Source organism: Hippichthys cyanospilos, chromosome 17 (genome assembly GCF_059441005.1).
Source record: "Hippichthys cyanospilos isolate Australia breed blue-spotted pipefish chromosome 17, RoL_Hcya_1.0, whole genome shotgun sequence".
NCBI classification, from domain to species: domain Eukaryota; kingdom Metazoa; phylum Chordata; class Actinopteri; order Syngnathiformes; family Syngnathidae; genus Hippichthys; species Hippichthys cyanospilos.
The window spans coordinates 16,272,658-16,294,518 of NC_142385.1; the positions used below are offsets into that span (position 1 = coordinate 16,272,658).

Sequence of the window (21,861 nt, forward strand, 5' to 3'; positions counted from 1 at the left end):
TTTCGGTCCGTTTGTGATTTGCTTTCGCGGGCCGGATAAAAGAATGTGGCGGGCCGCATTTGGGCCCCGGGCCTTGGGTTTGACGCGGGCGGACTATAGACCCGCCGGGTCAAATCAAAGCGTACTTCCAAAAATTACATCCAGGGGGCAGTCTTTTATTGCGCTTGGCACTTTTCCTGATTTGTCATTGAATCCGTTTTTGAAAGAATTTGGATTTAAACCGGTGTTGTTCCGATCCCCATACTGATTCGGTTAGCCGGCTGTGCGGTACGGGCCGATTCCGCCCCTTACGGATTTTTTTCCCCTCGTTTTCTCTCAAGAAACACGATAGTTTCTTTTTTCTTCCACGTGAAGAAGCCGCCGCGCCATTGGTTAAGAGCGTCTGCTCCGGGCCAATAGGAAATCTCGGGCTCGGTATGCAGCGAGCCCAATCGCCGTTCAAGCTCCGTATCAGAATGGGAAACTGGCATCGGCAAGTTTATCGCAGTATTGATACTCAGTCCCATCCCGGTGTCGATATCGGAACAACGCGAATTGAAACCGCTTTTGTTGTTGTTTCTTTCAGGCAAGCAAGTTGATGCTAACCCTGTCAATGACTAAGAAGGTGAATATTTGTGGCTGAAAGTGGTCCAGATGGGAAAAAAAAGTAACGATCGCTGTCTAAATCAGCAAGGCTGGAATCTCTCGCATTGGGGGGGGTTCTCAAATCCCGGCCCGCCGCCGCCGGGCCAGGAGGGCGTCCAGCCCCCGCAGCTGCTTGAGGAAGCCCCAGTTGGGCAGGATCCTGCGCCGCGTCTTGACGTGCTCGGCGGCGGCGCCCAGCGTCATGCCCTCCGCGATCATCAGGTAGGCCAGGAAGAGCGTCGCCGAGCGGCTCCTGCCCATCACGCAGTGCACCAGCACCTTGCCTGCAATCACGCAAAAGGCCGCGCTGCAAAAAGTGCCAAAACAAGGAAAAACAAACTTGACTTTTTTCTCGTTTTAAACAAAAACAAAAAAAAATCTGCCAATAGGGGAAATACTTGTTTTCGTGCAAAAAATAATGAAATTATTTAACTTATATATATTATTGAATTTAGTTATCGTTCATTTATATTAAGACTTATGATGTATTATTAGAAGAGTAAAAAAATCATCTTCATATAATTAATGGATCAATCAAAATGTAGATGGCATAAATTAGAAATGATATAAGTTGATGTATTTATTTTTTTGATAAAAAATTGTACATTAATATAATTTAATTGAAATTATAAAAATAAAATGGCATTAATAAATGTATAGATATATATATAGCTATGTAACATTTTTATAACATTCCTCCTCCGTTGAGACAAGAATGAAGCATACGGTTGAGACAAGAATGAAGCATATGGTTCCAAATGGAAGCCATCTTTTCCCCATTCATTTAATAATTCAGGTCAGTTTTGCCTCAGCTTGATCTTGAACTGAAATTTGGCCCGGATGCTGACAACATTGTCAGTTGGCACACTATGTGCAAGAAAATGCTGCATACGCTTATGTGGCGTCTTACTGCGAGGGTCGTCCAGCGCCGCTTGGATGAAGCGGGCGGCGGTGAAGAAGTACTGGCTCAGGTCAAAGGAGGGCGTGTCGGACGCCACCACGCCGTGGTAGACCACGCCCACGTCGCTGTAGTATTGGGCGCCCGTGTCCACGTTGTTCCACGTGCCCTCGGCGGCGTTCAGGACGTGAGTAATCCCCATATTCTTCAGCTTCACTTTGTCTTTTGCTGTCGCCCTGTCGCGGACAAAATACGTTTTTTCGCACTTCCCTGCAGCAAAACGAAAGCCTTCCCGCAACATTTAGTTGTTGGATCGAAGCCTTTTGTCTACTACGAGCAGGAGCTTAGCATTGTGGGATTCAGGCTAAGCCACTCGATGAAGTTAACGCAAGGATCGGAAACGATTTCTTGTTTGCGCACGCGTCCATTTTGGCGGGGTGGATTTTTAGGCGGCGTGCTTTTGTTTTTTGCGACTTACTCGTCGCCGATGTAGACCCGAGGCCACACCTGGTTGCACGCGGCATAGGCGGCGCAGCCCCGATTGAGGATCTTGTCCAGCTCGTAGCAGCTGGGCGCGGCCTGGTCGTCGCCGATGTCGCCGTCTCCGTCGCACATTCTTTGTAAAGTTCGGACAGTCGCGCGGTTCGGCCGCCTCCGCTCGTCCTCGCCGGCTGCGGGTCACGCCGATTGTGTAACGGCGCTCGGGATATTTTTAGGGGCTGCGCTGACGGGGCTTGGCTGACCTCAGCTCGCACGCGCACGCGCAAGGGTGTTTTTCTATCATCGTGGGGACATCCAAAAGTAATACAAAATAATACAAAGGAGTAAAATAATAACAATAATGAAAAAATAATACATTGAGTAGATAATATAAATACTAAAAATATATATATTTTTAAAAAACGAGACTTGAACAAAGCACAATAGCTAACGAAAGCAAAAGAGCATCATGTTGATTTATTCCCCGGCAAGCCCCGCCCCTTCAAGTTTTGGCGCCGCAATAAAATAAGAATTAAATAAGAATATCAATGAAAAAAAAATTAATGAAACATTTTTTTTATTTTAAACTGAGACTTGAACAAAGCACAAAAAGTAGCAAAAAAACAAAACAAAGCATCACGTTGATTTACTCTGGCAACAAGGTGTAACGACAAGCCCCGCCCCTTCAGCTTTTGGCGCAGCGTCTGGCCGTCTGCAGCCTGACGTCGAGCGCCCGCAGCTGCTCCAGGAAGCCTCGGTTGGGCGAGATGTTGCGTTTGGCGCCGACGGCGGCGATGGCCTCCGCCAGCGTCATGCGCTCCTGGATCATCAGGTAGGCCAGCACCAGCGTGGACGAGCGGCTCAGGCCCATGGCGCAGTGCACCAGCACGCGCCCTGCGCGCGCGCAAGCGACCCATCGCACTTATTCATTTTTTTGCACTCGTTTCCAAAATGACTTTTATGTCGATTAAAAGGAAAAAACAAAGCGTCTTAAATAACGCAAACGATCCCCCGAAATTCCTGTCTCACCCGTGGGCGAACTCAAGGCGCTCCGGATGAAGTCTGCCGCCGAGTAAAAGAAGGGGCTGAGGTTAAAGGTCACCATGTCGAAGGCTTCCACGCCATGATAGGCCACCTTGACGTCGCGGTAGAAGGCGGCGCCCGTGTTGACGTTGAACTTCCCGTGGGCGGCGTTGAGCACGTGGCTGATGCCGTGCGCCCGCAGGCTGCGCTTGTCTTTGGCCGCGTACCTGCGAAAACACCGTTGTCAAAAAATGCATTTTTAGCATTTGCCGCGGGCCGCTAACGTGCGGGTGGCGGGCCGCAAATGGCCCCCGGGCCTTAGTTTGGACACCGCTGCCACTATACAGCTTCAGGACATTTTTAGATGGGGTCATGTAGAAAACGTTTCCACGCTTTGAATCCCATTTTTTGAACGTCTTACATGTCTCCCAAGAAGATCCTGGGCTGGACCTGGTCCATGTGGTTGCCCCCGCCGCCCGCCTCGGTCCACATCAGCCTCTGAAGTTCCGAGGCCGGCGGGCTCTCGTAGCCGCCCGAGGGCTTCGGCCGTCTGTCGTGCTCCCGTTGCGCCATCGTCCGCGCAAGCTAGCACATTTTCAACAACAAAAACAAAAACTTCAAAATTTGATTCACTCTCGCCAGTCCAAACACAACATCTTGATTCGTTTTGAGTTCGGGGAATAAGTTGTAGCCACTTTTTGCCACTTGCTGTCGACCGGAGATGACATCACACTTGCTCAGGTACCGACCAATCACAGCTCAGCTTCCTATTTGTAGTTTCCTATCAAGAACATGAACTAATCTTGACAAGATTAAGTTCTATGTACATCCTAAAGTGTAAAGGTGAACTTTTGATTCACGTTACATTTGTGGAGTATGAATTAAGTAGTAAAAACCACATTTTTTTCATCATTTCAGGTGGGCGGCCATTTTGTCACCGGCTGTCCGATCATGGCTCACCTGATTTCCGAGTTTGGTCATGTGACAAGCTGAACCATGACTGGTCGTTACTTAGGCAACAGCTGACAATATGGCCACCCCCAGACGGACTAAAAAACGAGTTGCTGTTTGATTTAAAATACACAAAAACAATGTTAACTCTTTTCATGCCATCCAATTATTTTTAAAAGACAACACGTCGGCCAATATAGAGCCATCTGATTATAGTTTATGTTTTTTTAAGGGTTTCTCCAAATCTTTTCTCTCTCTCTCTCTTTTTCTCCTCAGTCACACATTCAAAGGCATAAAGTTTGAGCGGCGAGTCACTTACTTGCGCAAAATTCAGCCTGCGGCACCGCTTCGACGTTTGTAGGCCGCCCGCTCGCCCACCAGCGTTTCTGGCGAGTCCAACACTGCCCAAAATAATTCAGGCGTCATCTTCCACGCTAGCACAGCTGAGAGAACACACGCACGCACAGGCACACGCACGCACAGGACAGTACTTTTTCTTATTCGAGGGAAGGGGAGGGGATTTGTGTACTGCAAGATCTGTATATGAAATTCTTGAATTTCTTTCAATGGTGAAAAGGTATTTCATATTGGAGACGCTTTGGCGCCTCTGCGATGCAGCGGTCAGCACGTCCGCCTCACAGTTCAGGAACCCGAGTTGCAATCCGGCAATGTCGCCGACTCTGACATTAGCTCACGTGTCATTTGAAGTGTTTTTCTGTCTGTGTTTTTGAAATTTGGGGGCGCATCTCGAGGCGAGAGGCCACGTCGGAGGTGGAGTCGCAGGGCCGGGAAGCCAGAGGCCCGTTCCCGTCGCGCGCTGCACGGAGCGCAACTTGGGGGTCATATTCAAGGTCGGGGACGGATCGTATGGCCTAACCGCTTTGTTCCTGCGCTGGATGAAGAAGATTCTAGCCTTGCAAGACAAGATCAGAAAAGGCTTCCTGTAGAAGATAAGGTCTTTATTTGCATTGACATCACTTGGTACTTAAAACCCCGATGCACATGCAGAATCCTATAAATAACAATAATATAGGAACAACAATGCCGGTAGGCTTGATGACGTTTCTTCCGTTAGGAAAACGTGACATATATTGTTGCTAGGTGGAATTTCCATGCTTGGTAATGGAAACCAAGCGGAGCGCTACCTTTTTTTAGTCTTGAGGCAGCGAAACAGCACCCTCTGGTGGATATGATTATAATTTCGGTTTTTAGTTTTAAGTCCATTTTGTACTAATGCACTCATTTGACGATGGATGACAAATTCTATAAAACTATTCAAAGTTTCTTATTTCACTTTTGTTCTTTTATTATTTGGCTCTGCATGGAAAATATTGTGGAGAGTTGTGAACTAGGAACGCAATGGCGGCGTTTCCCGTGAAAGTTGGCTGTCCAAAGCTCGGAGCTGCTTGAGGAATCCCACGTTGGGGAAGATCCAGCGGCGTTCTTTCACCTTGCGGACGCCCTCCAGCAAGCTGAGCCCGTGACGGATCATGAGGTAGGCCAGCACCAGAGACGCCGAGCGGCTCACGCCCACCACGCAGTGGACCAGAACACGACCTGGAAGCCCGCAATCCCAATAAGATACAAACTACCGTCAATTCTGGACCATGGTGAGTTACTTTTTTCTCGTGCTTTGAACCTTGCGACTTATACAGTAGTCCAGTCTGGTTTAGCTGCAGTTTTTTAAATTTTATTTTAGGGGGCAATCTTCCTGTAAACAAAGGGAGATAGAAGATGCTATCAAAGAATTTACTTTGAGTTTGAACTGCTATTTTATTGGCCTTCAGGGGGCACGCTCCAATAGTAAACACAATCAGGCATGTTACTGTTGTGTTGGTTGCTTATGTGTGTGTGTATATACCGTGTGTATATATACTATATAATATATATAAAAGTGTCTACAATGTCTGTAATATATCAAAATATTTCCGTACCACCATCAATGTGGAGAGCGTTGTCGATGTAGCGGGCACACGGCAGGAAGTAAGGTGACAGGTCGTAGGACGGCGAGTCGTCGGCGGGCACGCCGTAATAATCCACCGACGCCCCGTAGAATTGGCGGCCGCCCTGGCAGTATTTGTTGCCGTGGGCCGCGTTGACCACGTGAGTGATGCCCAGCTTCCACAGGGTGTAGCGGTCGTTGGCCGCAGAGCTGTGGGCGGAGCCAACGGCGCATAGCACTAGGAATGTTTCATTAAAGCGGCACTCGGAACACGTGGCAGCATTTGCAGCCGAACTCACAGGTCCCCAATGAAGAGGTCGGGCCAAACCTCGTCCACGCGCTTCCCGAAACGTTTTCCCCCATACAAAATTTTGGTCAACTCTCTGACAGATGGAGTCCTGCGTGAGCTCTCCTCCATTCCAAATCCCAAACGACGTTCCCTTGAGAATGTTTTGGTTGCGCTTGGACTGGTCACGACAGCTGCCAGGCGTCTATTATTACAGTACACCCCTCGACACAGATTTGAGCTTGAGCTACTGACAGCTTTAGCTGCATTACGGTAAATGCAAACCAATCCAAACAGTGTTTGTCATATTCGTGTTTTTTTTTTTTTTTACTCATCAATTGACAGCTGTTTTAAGCAGTGCACACATCTCCAAGCAATAGACTCCACTGTTGCATAGTCGTGTTTCTTATTAAAAAGGCCTCAAGTAGCACCACTAGTTGCGGTGTTTAAAGTAATCCTCACACGTACAAAAGACTGCCTTCACTTGGTTGCATAGTATTTTTTTTATTGCAATAATTCCAATACGGAATAAGAAATGTATGAACAACAACTATGAACATTTAGCAAAAATAGAATATATGTAGAATTATACAGATTATTGAAAAAGAATACAAATAAAATATAGAAGAGAAGTTGATAAATAAATAAGTAGTTCCCACATAAATGTAAGTTGTTGATTTGGTAGCAAAAGGTAGCAGCGGGCCTACCCAAAAGTCGACTTTTCGTACGTAAAACGCACGAGGGGGCGACTGTAGTTTTTGCCTTGCGCTTCTATTGTAGACATTACCTCCCGTGTGACGTATGAGCAAGATGGCAAGCACAAGCAGCGCGACATGATCGCCCACATTGCTCGGGCGGACCAACAAGGCCCCTGTTATGAATCCCTGGTGTGGCCCAACTTCCACTTGGACGACGTTCGGAAGTCAAACGAGCCGCCGGCCGGCGTCTTTCTGTTGAGCTTTCGGCCCGGGTGAGCTAGCATAACAAGCCTAGCTAACGCCGCTAGCAGCCGTCCCGCTAACCGTCTTTTTTTCCCCACACGCGCGCTGGACTATTTTTTTTTTTTTTATCACCCGGCGTTGCGTTGGTTTGCCAAATGTTTATTTTCGTATTGCGGTTAACGCCTTTTAAATGTATGGAATTGCCCAGGTGCTCTCATTTCAATGCTTTGCTAGCTAACGGTTCGCAGCGACCTGCCTAGCATTACCAAAAACAAAAAAAACAAAAAAAAAACGCTTTGCTATGTACTTTTTTTTGTTGTTATAGCTTCAACATGTCAGTGTTGTTGTTCTTCCACGTTTTGATTTCTTGCTCGTTTACTAATTATGTGTTAGTGTGCAAATAAAAATGCTAAATCGATGATCGTGCAGACTAAATCTCTGGACAATCTGGTAAAAACGAGACCGAAACAAATAGAGCGGACAAAGTTGTGAAAAATGTTTACAAGAGATGAGGTTTTGCCGAATAAGAGTAAACGCACGATAATTAATATTTTGATGTCAAAAAACGTTGCCTGCGGTGGACGCACATTGTTTTGAAAGTCCATGCGTCTAGGGCGCAGGGACGCAGGCAAACGAGAGCACTGAATGTGTTTTTGTTTTTTTTTCCCGCCAGCATTTGAGGCGAGCAAAATGATGCCGGCGAGCGTGCGGCGCTGGACGCCCAAGCACGTGGCCAAGTGGCTGAGGGACGAGGGCTTCTGCGACTACGTGGACCTGCTGTGCCACAAGCACCGGCTGGACGGCAGCAGCCTGCTGGCCCTCAGCGAGTACGACCTGCGCTCGCCGCCGCTGGAGCTCAAGGTGCTGGGCGACATCAAGCGCCTCATGGCCTCCGTCCGCAAGCTCCGGAAGAGCAACCCGGACGCGCTGGAGGAGCTGGGCCTGACCTTCGAGGGACACTCGCCCGTTTCCGCCGCCTCGGGCGACCGGCACCGCAACGGCGACGCGGCGCCCGCCGGCGAGGAGTACCACCAGTACGCCAACGGCAAGAACAAGCAGCAGGCGCGCCGGCTGGACCCCGAGTGCTGGAAGACGGCCCTCGGCTCCGTCTACGTGGTCTTCGTCTTCGGCTTCACGTCTTTCGTCATGGTCATCGTGCACGAGAGGGTCCCCGACATGGCCACCTACCCGCCGCTCCCCGACATCTTCCTGGACAGGTCGCTCCATATTTTCATTTCCTTCGGTCTTGCGAAAAAAGACTGCTGCCATTTTGTTGCCACCTTCTTGGGAAGTTCTTCCTTTCTTTCCTTTCCGTAAGCAAGCCAAAACAGCGAGAGTGGAAGCCAAAGGAAGCGGTGCTTTTGTTTTGTCCGCAGCGTGCCTCGGATCCCGTGGGCCTTCGCCATGGCCGAGGCGTGTGGCGTCATCCTCTGCGTCATCTGGCTGCTGGTTCTGCTGCTCCACAAACATCGGTAGGCTTGCTTTAGATCCCCTTGAATTTTCTTAGGGGAGGGGGGGTCTGGTCTGACTGAAGGAAAGAAGAGTGGCAAGAACAAGTGTACATTTCGCACCATTTAGAAATAAGTTGATTTTCCACTTGATTTGCTCTTAATTCGAAAAGAAGAAATAAGGAAGGCGCATGCTTTTGTTGGTGTCCAGGTCCATCCTCCTGCGTCGGATGTGCAGCCTGATGGGCACGGTGTTCATGCTGCGCTGCATCACCATGTTCGTCACCTCGCTGTCCGTGCCGGGACAGCACCTGCAGTGCTCCGGAAAGGTCAGGCTTCGCCGCGGGCCGACGGAGCGCCGCGTCGCCCCCCCGCTCTGTAACGAGCCGCTTCCGCCGCAGATGTACGGCGACACGTGGGCCAAGCTGCGGCGAGCGGCGGCCATCTGGAGCGGCTTCGGCATGACGCTGACGGGCGTGCACACGTGCGGCGACTACATGTTCAGCGGACACACCGTGGTCATCACCTTGCTCAACTTCTTCGTCACGGAGTGTGAGTCGCATCCGTCTTTCCGATGGCCGTGGTTTGCCTTCAACATGCGGTGGTACCTCAGCTTCTAAATATATTTTTTTACAATTCAAATTTATGATTTCAAAGCAATGCGTATGGGGACAAGGCACAAAAAAATGCCAGCTTTTGTAAAGGAAAGCCCAATTTTATCAAACGAATCCACAAACTGTTTTTAAATCAACATTAACAATAGATTTGAAGGTGTTTGGTTGCAATTTGATTGAAAAAAATAAGTTTAACATTTAATTGAGTCATAATTGAATTCTTTTAAACACTCCATTGGTCTCAGCATTTATCCAAACAGCCTTTCCACGTCATCAAGAGCTACTTTTTGCCCATTCGTCAAGTAGTACTAAAATAATGAAACTTTATTCAGTTTGGGAGCGATCAAAGTTGCTTATAATCTAATAGTAAAGTTGAAGCGACTTATCTAATTGTTTTGTTGCCATTCCGTCTAGAGGCTGCGTAACGCAAGGCCAGCCACTTCTGTAGCTTCTGTTCCATGCGCCTTATAATGCGGCGCACCTCATATATGAAAAGTTTTAAAATATGCAGAGGTTTTCGTGCAGACACGCCGCGGAGCTGGCACTTCCTGCACACGCTGTCGTGGGTGCTCAACCTGTTCGGCATCTTCTTCATCCTGGCGGCGCACGAGCACTACTCCATCGACGTCTTCATCGCCTTCTACATCACCACGCGCCTCTTCCTCTACTACCACACGCTGGCCAACACTCGCGCCTACCAGCAGAGCCGCCGGGCCCGCATCTGGTTCCCCATGTTCTCCTTCTTCGAGTGCAACGTCAACGGGCCCGTGCCCAACGAGTACTGCTGGCCCTTCTCGCGACCCGCCGCCCTCAAGCTGGTCATCGGCTAGAGGGCCTGGCCTGCCTTTGAATGGAAAGTAACAATGAGCCAAACTTGTCTTTTCTCTGACGTGGGATTCCATTTGCCAATCACCTTGCGCTTTGCCATCGGTTTCCATGTGTACGTATGTCAAAAAAAAAAAAAAATCTTTTTTGGAATAAGGGGCCATACTGATGTACATCTGTAGGTTACGGGGTGCCTTGAGATATGAGTTGCATGCCGGATGTACCTCAACTCACCTCTCATCAAGCAGCAATATGTTAGGGGTAAATCACAACTAAATCGCATCACTTAACTACATGTAGACAGTATAACAAGACTGAAGGCAGTCATTGTTTTCAAAACACGATTAACGTGATTAAGTTGTTGCTTAACAGTAAGATATCTACCCAAGATCGCATAACACTGCCTGTAAATCTTAATGCTAGCAAACAAAGTGGGATAGTGTAGACATGCTAAATAAACAAGCAGTGATGTTGTGGTAGTTGTAAAACCTCAAATTATGATTATTTGACCATAAATGGTGCAGCAACACATTTAGTAGGCCAGTATAACGATGCTGAAGGGCAATTCTCTTGCCAAGCACGAACAACATGACATATTTTTCATTGTAATATTTTCGAAAGTTTTTCTAATTGACTGCATTATACTGCCCCCGGGTGGCCAAGTTACACGCAGCCAGAAGGAGCACCAATGACTCGATCGATGCACGAACTGTTCAATTGTTAACAAATTATGAACATGTCATGAATATTTAGCATTTCCATTTATATTAGGGTGAACATTTGAGTTATGAGCGTGGTCACAAGTAATTGAACTCATATCTGAAGGCACCACTCTATTCAGCCTCATTGCACTATGAATTCAATTCATTTTTTTCCCTCAACATGCTCGCATCTCTGACTACATGTGAAATTTTGAAGAAAAAAAACACATTTGACAGGGTCTTTGATGTAAATTGTGAAATTAGATTCACATAAAATATAAAAATAATATGTAAGCATTGATGTTTTATTTATTCTTTTTTTCAAAATTTTTATGTTGAGCATTATGTGGTCCTGGCGCCGCAGGTTTCCCAACCCCCAACAGTATTACTGCTAGAACAGCGATGTATTTATTTAAGGGATATTGCTAAAAACACTTAATTTATATTTCTTGTGTTTGTATGAAAACAGCATGCACGCACCACAGGTTTATGTTTACAGTAGCTCAAAATTGTTTTGTGTGTGTGTGTGACATGCAATTTTTCTTTCGTCTCCCTATCTTGTTTTTTCATAGTGGACTGATTTTCTTGTTGCAAAATGTGTGGTTTAATGTCAAAAGCCATTGTCTCGCATCTTAACATTTGAAATTAAAGACATTTTATTTGGAGATTTTCGATGTTTACTTGAGTAGAAAGTTATGCACATCCATCAAATGTGAAATGTAATAATAATAATGTAATAGTTTTTTTCATTATCTAATTGTACGAATTTTAATCTGGGCAAACACTTGGGTATGCCTCACGTTTTAAAGGTTCCTTCGACATTTAACATTTCTTGTTTGAAAAAAGGAACTTTATCAGTCCATGAGGTTGGTAGTGGGCCGCTTCGTGCAAAGCGCCGCTAAAATGGATGGTTGCGTTAAATCAATGTGTCATTAAAAAGTTTAAAGAAAATCTAAGTAGTTTACAACGCCCATCCTGATTTTTTTTTATTTTTTTTGTTCTCGTAAATAAATAAATAAAAAGGTTACGGAGACCCACCCGTTTCCAAAGTAATCCAGACGCTTTCCGGGTTGCCTGTATATAATTCGTAAGAAATGTGTATTTTGAACTGGAACATCGTTATTGAACATGCATGTTGTCTGTTTATTTTGTTGTGTCTCGAGCAGGAAAAAAAGCTAGTTATGTGGTCGATGATAACTTTTTTCCAAAACCGATATTGTTTTCATTCTGGTCAGGCAGTCGACGGGCGGCTTGAGGGGCCTTCGAGCGCCGAGGTCAGCCGTGTCTCCTCCACTATACACTATAGCACTCCACCGGCCGGCGTCTTCGTACATTCACTACTCTCAAATTCACGTTTAAAGCGGCCTTGACAACAATCAAGCATTTGTCGGCAAGTTCACTTCTCTTTAATTAATCGTGTTGTGTCTTTGTAAATGTTGCGGAGAGTTCATTAAAAAAAAATCCCCCGCCTCCCTGTTTGCTAGCTAGACAATGCTTAGCTCGCCTCCATTCTTCTGTACAACTACTCACTCACTAAACTTCTTAAAACTTTAAACATGATGTACTACCTCATAAAATACTTTGCTTGCTGAATACCATAACCAACATTAGCCTTCAATTAGCCAATTTGTTTATAAAAAAGAACATTTTTGTTTAAAAAAAAATTAAATCTATCTATCTATCTATCTGTCTGTCTATCTATCTATCTATCTATCTATCTATCTATCTATCTATCTATCTATCTATCTATCTATCTATCTATCTATCTTTGCACAGTTTGAATAATCTAAACTATTAATAATATATGCATCACTTTTATATAGCGCTTACAATAGATACATTATTCACATTTATACACCGAATGACAAATATTAACAGAGTTAAACACTGTACACAAATAATGAATGTATTGAAAGGAATTGTAATAGAGTTGAATAATATTTTTGGCCAGTTCTTCCAGACGAAACACGAAAACTTGTAATGTAAAGGTTAAATACTGAGTTGTTATGAGGCAGCGATTCATTTGCATACCAACAGAGGGAGACATTGTACCACGTGAGAATCACTGAAAAACTAAGTAGGTGCGGTCTCAATATCAAGTCATTTTCAACAAACGTTTCACTGTTTTGTTTCTTGCCCTTCCGGAATTTTAGAGATAAATAAAGCAAGTCATCTACTTCCCTGACCATTATTTATTCATTTAACAGTCTCTAAAGCTGTATATTTGTGAGCAGACACAATGGCTGTCCCGCCAGCATATGCAGATCTGGGAAAATCAGCAAAGGACATCTTCAACAAGGGATATGGTAATGATGTCTTTTCGTTTTTTTTTTCCCCTTTTCCGTCCAAACCCAGCCGCTAAACGCCATTGTACTGTACTTGCAGGTTTTGGACTGGTTAAGCTCGACGTCAAGACAAAGTCATCAAGTGGAGTGGTGAGTCGAGGATATGAAATGGACAGGAGACACACTGGATTATATCTGCGAATTTTGCAGTTTAAAAATGGCCAAACATCTGCATATTTAACTTCCATAGAATACTTGCACAAATATTTCCTCTCTCAACTTAATTCGGGAGAGTAGCTTGGCATCTATGGGTGCCATGCTGCGGCATTTCATATTGTGGAGTGGAGGCCGTTTTTCCGTCAGAAAAGATTGGATCGGCGGAACGTGGGCTGACGTGAAGACGCGTCCGTTTCAGGAGTTCAAAACGTCCGGCTCGTCCAATGTGGACAACAGCAAGGTGACGGGAACGCTGGAGACCAAGTACAAGTGGGCCGAATACGGGCTGACCTTCACCGAGAAGTGGACCACCGACAACATGCTCGGCACGGGAGTCTGCATCGAGGACCAGGTGCGTAAGCCCATACTTCCTCCCAATTAGGGCTGGGCGATACGGCCCGAAAGCCAAACTGTAATTTTTTTTCTATCATTCGGACAATTGTGTTTTTTCATTGCCAGCAAACATTTATTTGTTGTTTGTATGTTGTTGTTTTAGATCACCAAAGGGCTGAAACTGAATTTTGACACCACGTTTTCTCCAAACACCGGGTACGGACCCGCATTCGAACCGGACGGGATATTTGCAGAGTATGAAATGAAAGCGGGGTGTTCCCGGCAGAAAGAAGAGCGGCAAACTCCAGGCGGCTTACAAGAGGGAGTACCTGCACGCCGGCGTGGACGCGGACCTTGACATGGCAGGCCCCACCCTCCACGGCGCCGCCGTGGCCGGCTACGAAGGCTGGCTGGCCGGCTACCAGATGAGCTTCGACACGGCCAAGTCCCGGATGCTCCAGAGTAACTTTGCCGTGGGCTACAAGACGGGAGACTTCCAGCTGCACACCAACGTGTACGTACACATCCGCCGAAAATTCCGATTGCCCGTATCCTCCGAGTTCAGCCCCCCCCATGTAATATCATTTCATGATAACTAGACCAACAGCTGGAAGCGAGCCAAAGCTCTTATTTGCTTTTCTCAGAAACAACGGCTGCGAATTTGGTGGTTCCATCTACCAGAAGGTGAACGAGCAGCTGGAGACGGCCGTCAACCTGGCGTGGGCGGCGGGCAGCAACGGGACCCGCTTTGGGATCGCCGCCAAGTACCAGATGGACTCCAGTGCATCCATATCGGTTAACGCCTTTTCTCTATTATATTGGTTTATCACCACACGCATATATACATTTAGTTAATCTATTTTTATTTTTTTGGAAGTCACACTCCAACTCTGATTGACAATACCGTATTTTCTGCACTATGAGGTGCACCGGATTATAAGGCGCACCTTCAATGAATGGTTTATTTTCAAACTCTTTTCATATATAGGTTAAATTCTGCTGCTTGATTCAGGGTCTACAACTGCAATATTTTTCGCAATACACGTATGTTATTGAAAATAATTTTCAGAGCTTGACTTCCCCAATGAATGTATAGATTATTTCAACGTTATGGAACTTTCCAAATGCTGTTCTTCTAGGCCAAGGTGAACAACGCCAGCTTGGTGGGAATCGGATACAGTCAGACGCTTCGCCCCGGTAAGGAAAATCTCTCACGCTGTGATTTTTTTTATTCATTTGCAAACCACACATGCTGTTTGATATTCGCAGGTATGAAGCTCGTTCTGTCCGCGCTCGTGGACGGGAAAAACATCAACGCCGGCGGTCACAAACTGGGCCTGGGACTGGAGTTGGAGGCGTGAGGATCCATTTGCAGAGAAAATGTATTTTAAACGTATGAAAGAATTGAAAAAAAAAAAAAAAGATAATGCAATGTCGCCCCCTGGTGTCGGACGTCACCATCCATCCAGCCATCCAGCCATCCATCCATAATGAAGCTTCACTCCCAAACCATCAAGTAAGAACACAAAAACGTGTGCCTGTTTGATCATCAACTCAAGAGTAATTGGTGAGCTTTTTGTGGGGGGCACCGCCCACAATATGGGGAGCCTCGCCAGCAAAGCAGCGCCATGCCGAATGTACACCACAGCGGTTATTTTGCACACTAGACTAACTTTAGCAATGAAATCTTCCTCTTTTGTTGTACCGCGTCTCCGTGTGCCCGCATTGTTTCGTTTTCTTCGCACGGGAACATGTCTGGGAAATAAAAGAAAGTGATCACTTATTACCATGAAATCATTTCCTTTGGACGTACACATTTTGCCCAGAGTAAAAAAAAATAAAATGGGCTGCAGACAACCCCAAAGCACAGGCATAGAAGTTAACATTTAGTCGTTAACTTGTTGAAAGTGTATTTATATTACTTGTTTAACTTTGTTTTAAGGTTTTGAAAAGGATCACAGTCACGGCGGCAAGTGGGAAGCACGAACCTTTTAACTTTCCTTGCAAAAATGAATTGAGATGCACTGCCTTAAATAAAGGCCCTTACTAAGTAAACGCCATGCTTTGATTAGTTTGACATATGGCTGAACACCACAGCTCAAATAGACGAGGTGGACATTTGGGGGGAAAATATTTATTTATAAAGACTTGGATTTTTTTTTTTTACAGTGACGTAATGTGAAGTTTAGCGCCTTACCGATGAGTTTTCGGTGTGCTGCACCTTCTGGTGGTACGTTATAGAATCGGCCCAAATATACTTTCAATTGCGTTTAAGAACGTTTTTTTTTTAGTTTTTTTTTTTTTTTAACTATGATGCATTATCAAAATGAACATTTGAAAATTTGCCTCTGACCACTGTCTCTAAATTGTTGAATCATGAATGGTGTCAGGTGACAAAGCCAGCCAATCAGAAGACGTGGCCGAGGGACGTGGCGATTTTAATTAAGCATACCAGATGTTTACAAGGCCTCGTTGGAAGACGCGCTGCCACTCGTAACAGACATTTTCACTGTTTGGGGGGTTGCTACTTTCTTCCCAATGACCAACAAAACTAAAATAAAACAAAAAGAGCGAGCGGAGGAGGAATTGGAAAGCTTGAACGCTTCATGGCGTCTGTAAAGTGCTACAAGGTCCGGCGTTGACGGCACCGGAGCGTCGTTCAGGTGAGTCGATCAATTGTCTTATGTTTTAATGAACGTTAAGAAAACACAACGCCTAAACGTTAATATTTTGCGTTTGAAAAAGTCCCGCTGCTCGATGTACACGTGACTTATGTGGGCCGAACAAGTCCATTCAAACATGGTCAGCACTTTGAAAACCGTACGATACCATCAAGGGGCGTTCAAGTGCGTAAAAAGAAAAAAATATATAATCAGACAAGGATTGCTATCAGAAATGTAAAAACACTGACGCCTACTGTAGTTCAATCAAACTTTATTTATAAAATGCTTTTCATAACCAAAGAGGCGTGTTCAAAGTGCTTTGATGTGTGTATTGCAAAACTAATCAGTTTAATACATGTTTGTTTGTTGGGTTTATTAGTTACCTCGATTAAAATCGTACTCGTCTAGAATTGCGAGGGGCGAATAAATTGCCCTAGCTTCTGCCGTGCGCAGAGTCAATGAAAGGCGGCGGTCAGCATTGCACAGATCCAATGCGAGCTCCAGTTTTTGGCGCCGGCCGCTACAATTTGATGGCCAGCGTGAGGCCGTCCCCGACGGTCAGCATGCTCAGGTTGATCCTAGCGTCCCGGTGCAGCTTTTTGTTGAGCCTGTCGATGGCCAGCGTGTCCGCGTCGCCGGGCGCCGGATGGAGCACCCGGCCGCCCCACAGCACCTGCGCGGGCACGCCCCAAGGAACAAGCTTTCACGTTTGCGGGGGGGAGGGTGGAGGGGGCGGGGCTTACGTTTGCGGGGATGAGGGTGGAGGGGGCGGGGCTTACGTTGTCGATGGCAATGATGCCGCCTTTCCGGATGAGGCGCAGCGACTTTTCGTAGTACGGCTCGTAGTTGACTTTGTCGGCGTCGATGAAGACGAAGTCAAACGTTTCCGCCTCGCCGGCGGCCAAAAGCTCCTCTGGAGAAGAAGGGAAAAAATGAAATTCTAACATGCTAGCTAGCATAGCATGATAGCTAGCCTATTTAGCAAAACCATTTGGTAGGCCAGTCCTCTGATGCTCATGTTAACAATATCTGAATCTTTTTCATGCCAATTTAAAACAAATATATCATATGGTATTATTTTAACGGAAGGTTACCCAGTGTGTCCAATGCGGGCTGAATGCGGAGATCGATTTTCTTCTCCACTCCTGCCTGCAAAGTGGGTCATAACGGAAAACAATGAGGAAAGAACAATTCAAACAAAACAAAACAATGAAGGCCATCGTGAATGAAAAAACGGGTTCTCAACTGACCTATCTGGTTATGAAAAAAAAAAAGCTCAACGGTACCTCTTTCCAGAAGGGCTTTCCCATGTCAGTATATTTCTCGTTAATGTCGCACGCCACCACCACGCCGTCGTCGGGCAACGCCAGCGCCACGCTCAGCGTGTTGTAACCTGTGTACACGCCTGCAAAAAAAACAACAAACAAAAAAACCCCACCTCCATTTATTCATGAAAACCAAGCAACCGAATGCACGTTTCCATCCCAGGGGTGCCCATTCTAATGACCAATGAGTCAAATGAACAACTTGTGGCAGGGATAGGGGGACAGGGATGGGACAAGATCGTTTTTTTTGTTTTTCTCTCCAGCCTTTTGGGCCAGAAGTGCAATGAAATACATGCGGAGAACGCACTAGCCGTCAACCTACTTCAGCCAGCGGTGTCAAACATAGGGCCCGGGGGCCGGGTCCGGCCCACAAACAGGTTTAATCTGGCCCGCGAGATGATTTTGTAATGTCAAGTATGAAAATAGAATATAAATAAAATATTGCATGGATTGTCAAAACGTGACAACTTTCAATACGGCACACAGCCATCCCTTCTAAATGCTTTTTCGTTCATAAAGGGAACGGAGGTTCCCCACCCCCCAAGGAATGTATCTAGTGGTTTTAACAGCAGTTCTGCCGTTTTCCGCCAGTGCGATCGATTGGCCACAAGCCAAACGATTCGGCCCAGCCATTACCGATCTCGATGGCCTTCTTGGATTTGATCAGTCGCACCAAATTGGCCATAAACTGCGACTGCTCGCAGGAGACCATCATGCTGTTTCTGTCGTGCTCCAGCGTCCTCTGAAAACAACACCACACCGTAGCCAGGCGGTGAAGCGGAAAGTTTTGCCGGGAAGGAATCCCTTCGTCCGTTGTACCTGTCTGAGGTTGGCCAGGGCGGGATGCTCCCTTATGGAGTGGCGCAGGATGTATTGCATCAGCGGGTTGGCTTGCCCGCCGCCGTGACTTTTGGAGAAATTCATTCGGAAACGTTTCTTCTTCCCTGTAAGGCAAAAAGCTGCAATAGCAGGACTGTACCACGCACGTGCCGTCAAAATAAAATCCCTTTTTCCTCTCAGTCGGGATGGTTGCAATTTGAATCAAAATTTATATATACCCGACAAAAAATTACTTAAAGAGGGTTTGATTGATGAAAAAAATACTTTTAAAATCTTGTGCACAACATTTGGACAACACACAGATTATGAATTTGAACAATTTTAACAGAACTTAACATTCATAGCTTGTGCAAAAAAGCTGTTTAGCCTAACTTGTTTAAATGCCACAGTTAAGTCATTAATAACAGTGGAAACTTGTGCAAAACCAATTTCGCAATTTAACTCCATTTATTACCCAGCTGTAGACTGTACATACACATTGAGTGTGTTTTTTTTTTTTTTTTTTTTTGCAGTTATAAATCTCGAGTGGACTATGCACACGTCCTCATGTTCAGCAGTTATGTAAGTACCTCAGTAACTTTTGTCATGCCATAGTTATTTGAGAAATTTCACTTTGCAATACCATGTTTATTATATTTTTATACTTAATTTGTAAAAAACAAATAAACAAAAACACTTTGTGTATGTATATATATATATATATATATATATATATATATATATATATATATATATATACTCACATAGAAATAATAATCATGTAACTGATACGGGACGCAGGGTCACCATTGGTAGCGCTAAGAATCGTAGTTGTTCGACTTCCGGCTTTACAAAATAAAAATAAAGCAAAGAACGTTTGTCCTACCGAAGAAATATCCCGTGATAAAGAACACTCCCAGCGTGAGCGTTCCAACCAGCGCTTCTTTGGGGACATGGCGGAAGGCCATGTTTAGCTCGTCGTGTGCAGAGGATTCAGTTTCCGGGACCCTTCGTTGTGTGGTGGCTTGACGTCACGTGACGTTGTGGACGTCACACTTACTAGCCGGAAGTAACATGTCCGATTTAACAAATGTACGGCGCACGTCCGCTATTTGTTCATGAGTGAACGCGGTAAAGTATTGTAAATCGCATTGGAAGTAAACGTCTTTTTCTGAATTATGTTTGTTTGTTTTCACAAAAATAGCGGATTAAAAGCATCTAACGCCGCGTTATAAATGTCAACGCCCACCCTCCAAAACAAACAAAAAGAATCTATGACCAAACGCGCCGAGTCAAACAATTGAATGAAGCGTACCTCGACAGTATGAGTTGCGTGCCGGTAACCGGATTTGCTCCCCTTCTTTCGGGCTCGCGGTGAATTTCAGCCCTGCAGCCGAGCTGAAACATCGACTCACGCGACGTCACGTGACCTTTCCAAATCTCATCTGCGATTCGAAGCCCTCGCACCACAGTTCCAAATTATTATTACAGTATCTTATTTTTAAAACAATTGTATTACATACATTTTATTGTATTGTTCAAGACAAATAGCAAATAGTGATGGTTATTTCCGTTGGCATGTAATACAGGTGTTTTAACAGAAGAGGGCAGTGTTGCCCTTTTCAATTTGATGGCACAAAAATCTTGCTAAAAATACAGTGCAGGTTTTTTTTAATTTTTATTATTAATCGCTGGATTAAATTACAGTGTAACGATAGGTTCCACAGTCCCTCACCCTTTTTTCAAGGATGTACCCCTTGTCAAATGTTTTTAGCCAAGGAGCCCAACTAGGGCAAACTGTTTTTAGATTAAAACAAAAAGTCACACGTGGTCAAGGATGAACACAGATGCTGGTGCTCTTATTTATATATATATTCAGAAAAAAATCTTTAAATGTATATAAATGATGACAAAAATATATGCTTGATACATCACAGTATATATGAATTGTGTGCAATGTGTACTATAATCAATCAAACAAAGGGGGTCATGAAATGGAAATACTGCACTGTCACAGTTCCAATAAACAATAAGAGCTCTATTATCTAAAAAATAAAAAAGCTCCCCCTGCCTGCTTGCGATGAAATTACACTAGTTGAAATGCTATACCCCCCCCCCCCCCCCACACACACACACACACACACACACACACACACACACTTCACTTGAGGGGCCATATCCCCCCAATTCCAAAGAAAAAAGGCCCAGATTGCATGCTGCATCTTTGGCGTCTGACTTTCATCGCCAAATAACCCCCACGCACGCTTTCTCTCTCTCTCTCTCTCTCTCTCTCTCTCTCTCTCTCTCTCTCTCTCTCTCTCCCCCCCCCTCTCTCTCCCCCCCTCTCTCCCTCTCTCTCCCCCCCTCTCTCCCTCTCTCCCTCTCCCTCTCTCCCTCTCTCGTCTTTGATGATAAAAGCAGCGGCGTCAAAAGTTTTTAAACGCCCGCGCGTGACGAGCGCCGTCAGTCACTCGCTATACCCTGGAAAATGAAATGTCATGTAAGTATCGGTCCTTTCACCCCCCCCCCCCCGCCCCGCCCCTTTCCGCTCGAGTGACGGATGAGCGAGCGAGCGATACGACTCCATCAGAGAGTGGCGCCTGACACTTTGATTTGATAGCTCTCTTCAAACCAAATATACTCCTTGTTCCTGACACTGCATCAGACTGACAAGAGGGAAACTGCAAGGGACACACGCACGCACGCACACACACACACACATACAGACATTTGTAACTCCATATGATTGAGGGTCACACATTTTCCGTATGGTTTCCATTCATCCATATTTGACGGAACGGCAAAAAGTTCAAATCTCAGACAGATGCAAAAGATTTCTAATTGAATTTTGCACTCTATAAGGCACGCCTAAAAGCCTCCGATTTTCTCAAAAGCCGACACAACCAACAAAATAATATATTGGAAGGTTTTTGCTTGCAATTTGACTCAAAAATTGAAGTTTAATATTTAATTGAACCATAACTCTGGAGGCGTCACTACAAGGAACTGTGTTGAAATAAAAGGAGGAACTTCCTTTCGTCAAGCTCCGGCCATACAAAGTGTTTTGCTTCAATCTGTGCTTTTTGTGACATCGGACGACACGCTTTGACCGTTATTAACGACTACCGAGCGCCTTTAGCCGCTAAATACGCTCGTACTGGAGCGCGTAAACGCGACTCGCTTAGATCTCCGCTCAAGTCCTATGCGATGCATAGAGCTAAATGATTCATGGCAACCTTTTACATAATTTATAATTAATGGCGACCCGGTGGCTCGGAATTTATGAATAGTGAAAACGCCTGGCCGCGATCTACTAATTAATATCTTAAGTTGCGCCGGGCGTACGGGGCGGGAATAATGCGAGGCAGCGACGGATGACGGGCGCGTTTAAGTGGCCGACGTCTGGACGCGACGGGCGCAATATGCATTTGCCCCAACAACTTCTTTTATCCGACCTGTCACATGTTGCGGCTAATCACTCGGAGCG

The 21,861-nt window shown here is 45.5% G+C and overlaps 6 protein-coding genes and 1 long non-coding RNA gene across 12 annotated transcripts in view; 3 read left to right on the plus strand and 4 right to left on the minus strand.

Moving 5' to 3' along the window:
• Window positions 1-133: 133 nt before the first annotated feature.
• On the minus strand, window positions 134-2,295 carry LOC148409998 (dual specificity phosphatase 29-like). The gene is made up of 3 exons (XM_088439289.1): window positions 2,001-2,295; window positions 1,535-1,758; window positions 134-908 (listed from the first exon to the last, which is right to left on the minus strand). Exons 1-3 carry the CDS (start codon window positions 2,135-2,137, stop codon window positions 703-705), a joined length of 567 nt encoding a protein of 188 aa, XP_088295415.1. The 5' UTR covers window positions 2,138-2,295; the 3' UTR covers window positions 134-702.
• Window positions 2,296-2,648: 353 nt separating this feature from the next.
• LOC148409999 (dual specificity protein phosphatase 13B-like) lies at window positions 2,649-4,361 on the minus strand. The gene is made up of 4 exons (XM_088439288.1): window positions 4,296-4,361; window positions 3,447-3,610; window positions 3,032-3,252; window positions 2,649-2,896 (listed from the first exon to the last, which is right to left on the minus strand). Exons 2-4 carry the CDS (start codon window positions 3,596-3,598, stop codon window positions 2,688-2,690), a joined length of 582 nt encoding a protein of 193 aa, XP_088295414.1. The 5' UTR covers window positions 3,599-3,610; window positions 4,296-4,361; the 3' UTR covers window positions 2,649-2,687.
• Window positions 3,073-11,398, plus strand: LOC148410000 (sphingomyelin synthase-related protein 1-like). 3 transcript variants are annotated; one of them, XM_088439284.1, is made up of 7 exons: window positions 3,108-5,586; window positions 6,985-7,174; window positions 7,819-8,362; window positions 8,522-8,617; window positions 8,805-8,922; window positions 8,995-9,145; window positions 9,733-11,398. In XM_088439284.1, exons 3-7 carry the CDS (start codon window positions 7,836-7,838, stop codon window positions 10,035-10,037), a joined length of 1,197 nt encoding a protein of 398 aa, XP_088295410.1. In that variant the 5' UTR covers window positions 3,108-5,586; window positions 6,985-7,174; window positions 7,819-7,835; the 3' UTR covers window positions 10,038-11,398. The 3 variants fall into 3 exon arrangements, with proteins under 3 accessions (XP_088295409.1, XP_088295408.1, XP_088295410.1); XM_088439282.1 differs by having other exon boundaries at window positions 3,086-5,586; window positions 8,805-9,145; XM_088439283.1 differs by lacking the exon at window positions 6,985-7,174 and having other exon boundaries at window positions 3,073-5,586; window positions 8,805-9,145.
• Window positions 4,974-6,418, minus strand: LOC148410001 (dual specificity protein phosphatase 13A-like). The gene is made up of 3 exons (XM_088439290.1): window positions 6,218-6,418; window positions 5,911-6,128; window positions 4,974-5,533 (listed from the first exon to the last, which is right to left on the minus strand). The coding sequence occupies exons 1-3, from the start codon at window positions 6,334-6,336 to the stop codon at window positions 5,325-5,327; spliced, it is 546 nt and encodes a 181-aa protein (XP_088295416.1). The 5' UTR covers window positions 6,337-6,418; the 3' UTR covers window positions 4,974-5,324.
• Window positions 11,399-11,983: 585 nt separating the features above from the next.
• LOC148410002 (non-selective voltage-gated ion channel VDAC2-like) lies at window positions 11,984-15,350 on the plus strand. 2 transcript variants are annotated; one of them, XM_088439523.1, is made up of 9 exons: window positions 11,984-12,123; window positions 12,968-13,039; window positions 13,119-13,168; window positions 13,434-13,586; window positions 13,731-13,783; window positions 13,854-14,081; window positions 14,212-14,362; window positions 14,707-14,764; window positions 14,837-15,350. In XM_088439523.1, exons 2-9 carry the CDS (start codon window positions 12,973-12,975, stop codon window positions 14,926-14,928), a joined length of 852 nt encoding a protein of 283 aa, XP_088295649.1. In that variant the 5' UTR covers window positions 11,984-12,123; window positions 12,968-12,972; the 3' UTR covers window positions 14,929-15,350. The 2 variants fall into 2 exon arrangements, with proteins under 2 accessions (XP_088295649.1, XP_088295650.1); XM_088439524.1 differs by having other exon boundaries at window positions 11,997-12,123; window positions 12,941-13,039.
• A 659-nt stretch (window positions 15,351-16,009) lies between these two features.
• LOC148410003 (uncharacterized) overlaps window positions 16,010-21,861 on the plus strand; it is an 82,200-nt gene continuing 76,348 nt past the window's right edge. For both annotated transcript variants that reach the window (XR_015868434.1, XR_015868433.1), the window contains exons 1-2: window positions 16,010-16,230; window positions 18,908-18,956. This is a non-coding gene — a long non-coding RNA (uncharacterized LOC148410003). The remainder of the gene's footprint in view (window positions 16,231-18,907; window positions 18,957-21,861) is intronic.
• Window positions 16,485-19,805, minus strand: LOC148410004 (catechol O-methyltransferase domain-containing protein 1-like). 2 transcript variants are annotated; one of them, XM_088439418.1, is made up of 7 exons: window positions 19,690-19,805; window positions 18,375-18,499; window positions 18,192-18,297; window positions 17,517-17,635; window positions 17,325-17,379; window positions 17,010-17,143; window positions 16,485-16,903 (listed from the first exon to the last, which is right to left on the minus strand). In XM_088439418.1, exons 2-7 carry the CDS (start codon window positions 18,477-18,479, stop codon window positions 16,751-16,753), a joined length of 672 nt encoding a protein of 223 aa, XP_088295544.1. In that variant the 5' UTR covers window positions 18,480-18,499; window positions 19,690-19,805; the 3' UTR covers window positions 16,485-16,750. The 2 variants fall into 2 exon arrangements, with proteins under 2 accessions (XP_088295544.1, XP_088295543.1); XM_088439417.1 differs by lacking the exon at window positions 19,690-19,805 and adding an exon at window positions 19,261-19,429.

What these genes read in the sequence shown, in the direction of transcription:
- LOC148409998 (XM_088439289.1), bottom strand. Translation starts at nt 2,137, where the DNA reads ATGTGCGACGGAGACGGCGACATCGGCGACGACCAGGCCGCGCCCAGC. An exon ending in CGGGTCTACATCGGCGACGA is followed by an intron (nt 1,759 to 2,000) that starts GTAAGTCGCAAA and finishes TGTCCGCGACAG; the next exon opens with GGCGACAGCAAAAGACAAAG. An exon ending in GGCGCTGGACGACCCTCGCA is followed by an intron (nt 909 to 1,534) that starts GTAAGACGCCAC and finishes GCGTGATTGCAG; the next exon opens with GCAAGGTGCTGGTGCACTGC.
- LOC148409999 (XM_088439288.1), bottom strand. Translation starts at nt 3,598, where the DNA reads ATGGCGCAACGGGAGCACGACAGACGGCCGAAGCCCTCGGGCGGCTAC. An exon ending in AGGATCTTCTTGGGAGACAT is followed by an intron (nt 3,253 to 3,446) that starts GTAAGACGTTCA and finishes GTGTTTTCGCAG; the next exon opens with GTACGCGGCCAAAGACAAGC. An exon ending in CGCCTTGAGTTCGCCCACGG is followed by an intron (nt 2,897 to 3,031) that starts GTGAGACAGGAA and finishes GCGCGCGCGCAG; the next exon opens with GGCGCGTGCTGGTGCACTGC.
- LOC148410001 (XM_088439290.1), bottom strand. Translation starts at nt 6,336, where the DNA reads ATGGAGGAGAGCTCACGCAGGACTCCATCTGTCAGAGAGTTGACCAAA. An exon ending in GACCTCTTCATTGGGGACCT is followed by an intron (nt 6,129 to 6,217) that starts GTGAGTTCGGCT and finishes CTCCGCCCACAG; the next exon opens with CTCTGCGGCCAACGACCGCT. An exon ending in CGCTCTCCACATTGATGGTG is followed by an intron (nt 5,534 to 5,910) that starts GTACGGAAATAT and finishes GCGGGCTTCCAG; the next exon opens with GTCGTGTTCTGGTCCACTGC.
- LOC148410000 (XM_088439283.1), top strand. Translation starts at nt 7,836, where the DNA reads ATGATGCCGGCGAGCGTGCGGCGCTGGACGCCCAAGCACGTGGCCAAG. An exon ending in CCCGACATCTTCCTGGACAG is followed by an intron (nt 8,363 to 8,521) that starts GTCGCTCCATAT and finishes TTTTGTCCGCAG; the next exon opens with CGTGCCTCGGATCCCGTGGG. An exon ending in CAACTTCTTCGTCACGGAGT is followed by an intron (nt 9,146 to 9,732) that starts GTGAGTCGCATC and finishes GTTTTCGTGCAG; the next exon opens with ACACGCCGCGGAGCTGGCAC.
- LOC148410002 (XM_088439523.1), top strand. Translation starts at nt 12,973, where the DNA reads ATGGCTGTCCCGCCAGCATATGCAGATCTGGGAAAATCAGCAAAGGAC. An exon ending in TTCCAGCTGCACACCAACGT is followed by an intron (nt 14,082 to 14,211) that starts GTACGTACACAT and finishes TGCTTTTCTCAG; the next exon opens with AAACAACGGCTGCGAATTTG. An exon ending in ACTCCAGTGCATCCATATCG is followed by an intron (nt 14,363 to 14,706) that starts GTTAACGCCTTT and finishes CTGTTCTTCTAG; the next exon opens with GCCAAGGTGAACAACGCCAG.
- LOC148410004 (XM_088439417.1), bottom strand. Translation starts at nt 19,342, where the DNA reads ATGGCCTTCCGCCATGTCCCCAAAGAAGCGCTGGTTGGAACGCTCACG. An exon ending in CAAGAAGGCCATCGAGATCG is followed by an intron (nt 17,636 to 18,191) that starts GTAATGGCTGGG and finishes TTTTTTTTGCAG; the next exon opens with GCGTGTACACAGGTTACAAC. An exon ending in GCATCATTGCCATCGACAAC is followed by an intron (nt 16,904 to 17,009) that starts GTAAGCCCCGCC and finishes GTGCCCGCGCAG; the next exon opens with GTGCTGTGGGGCGGCCGGGT.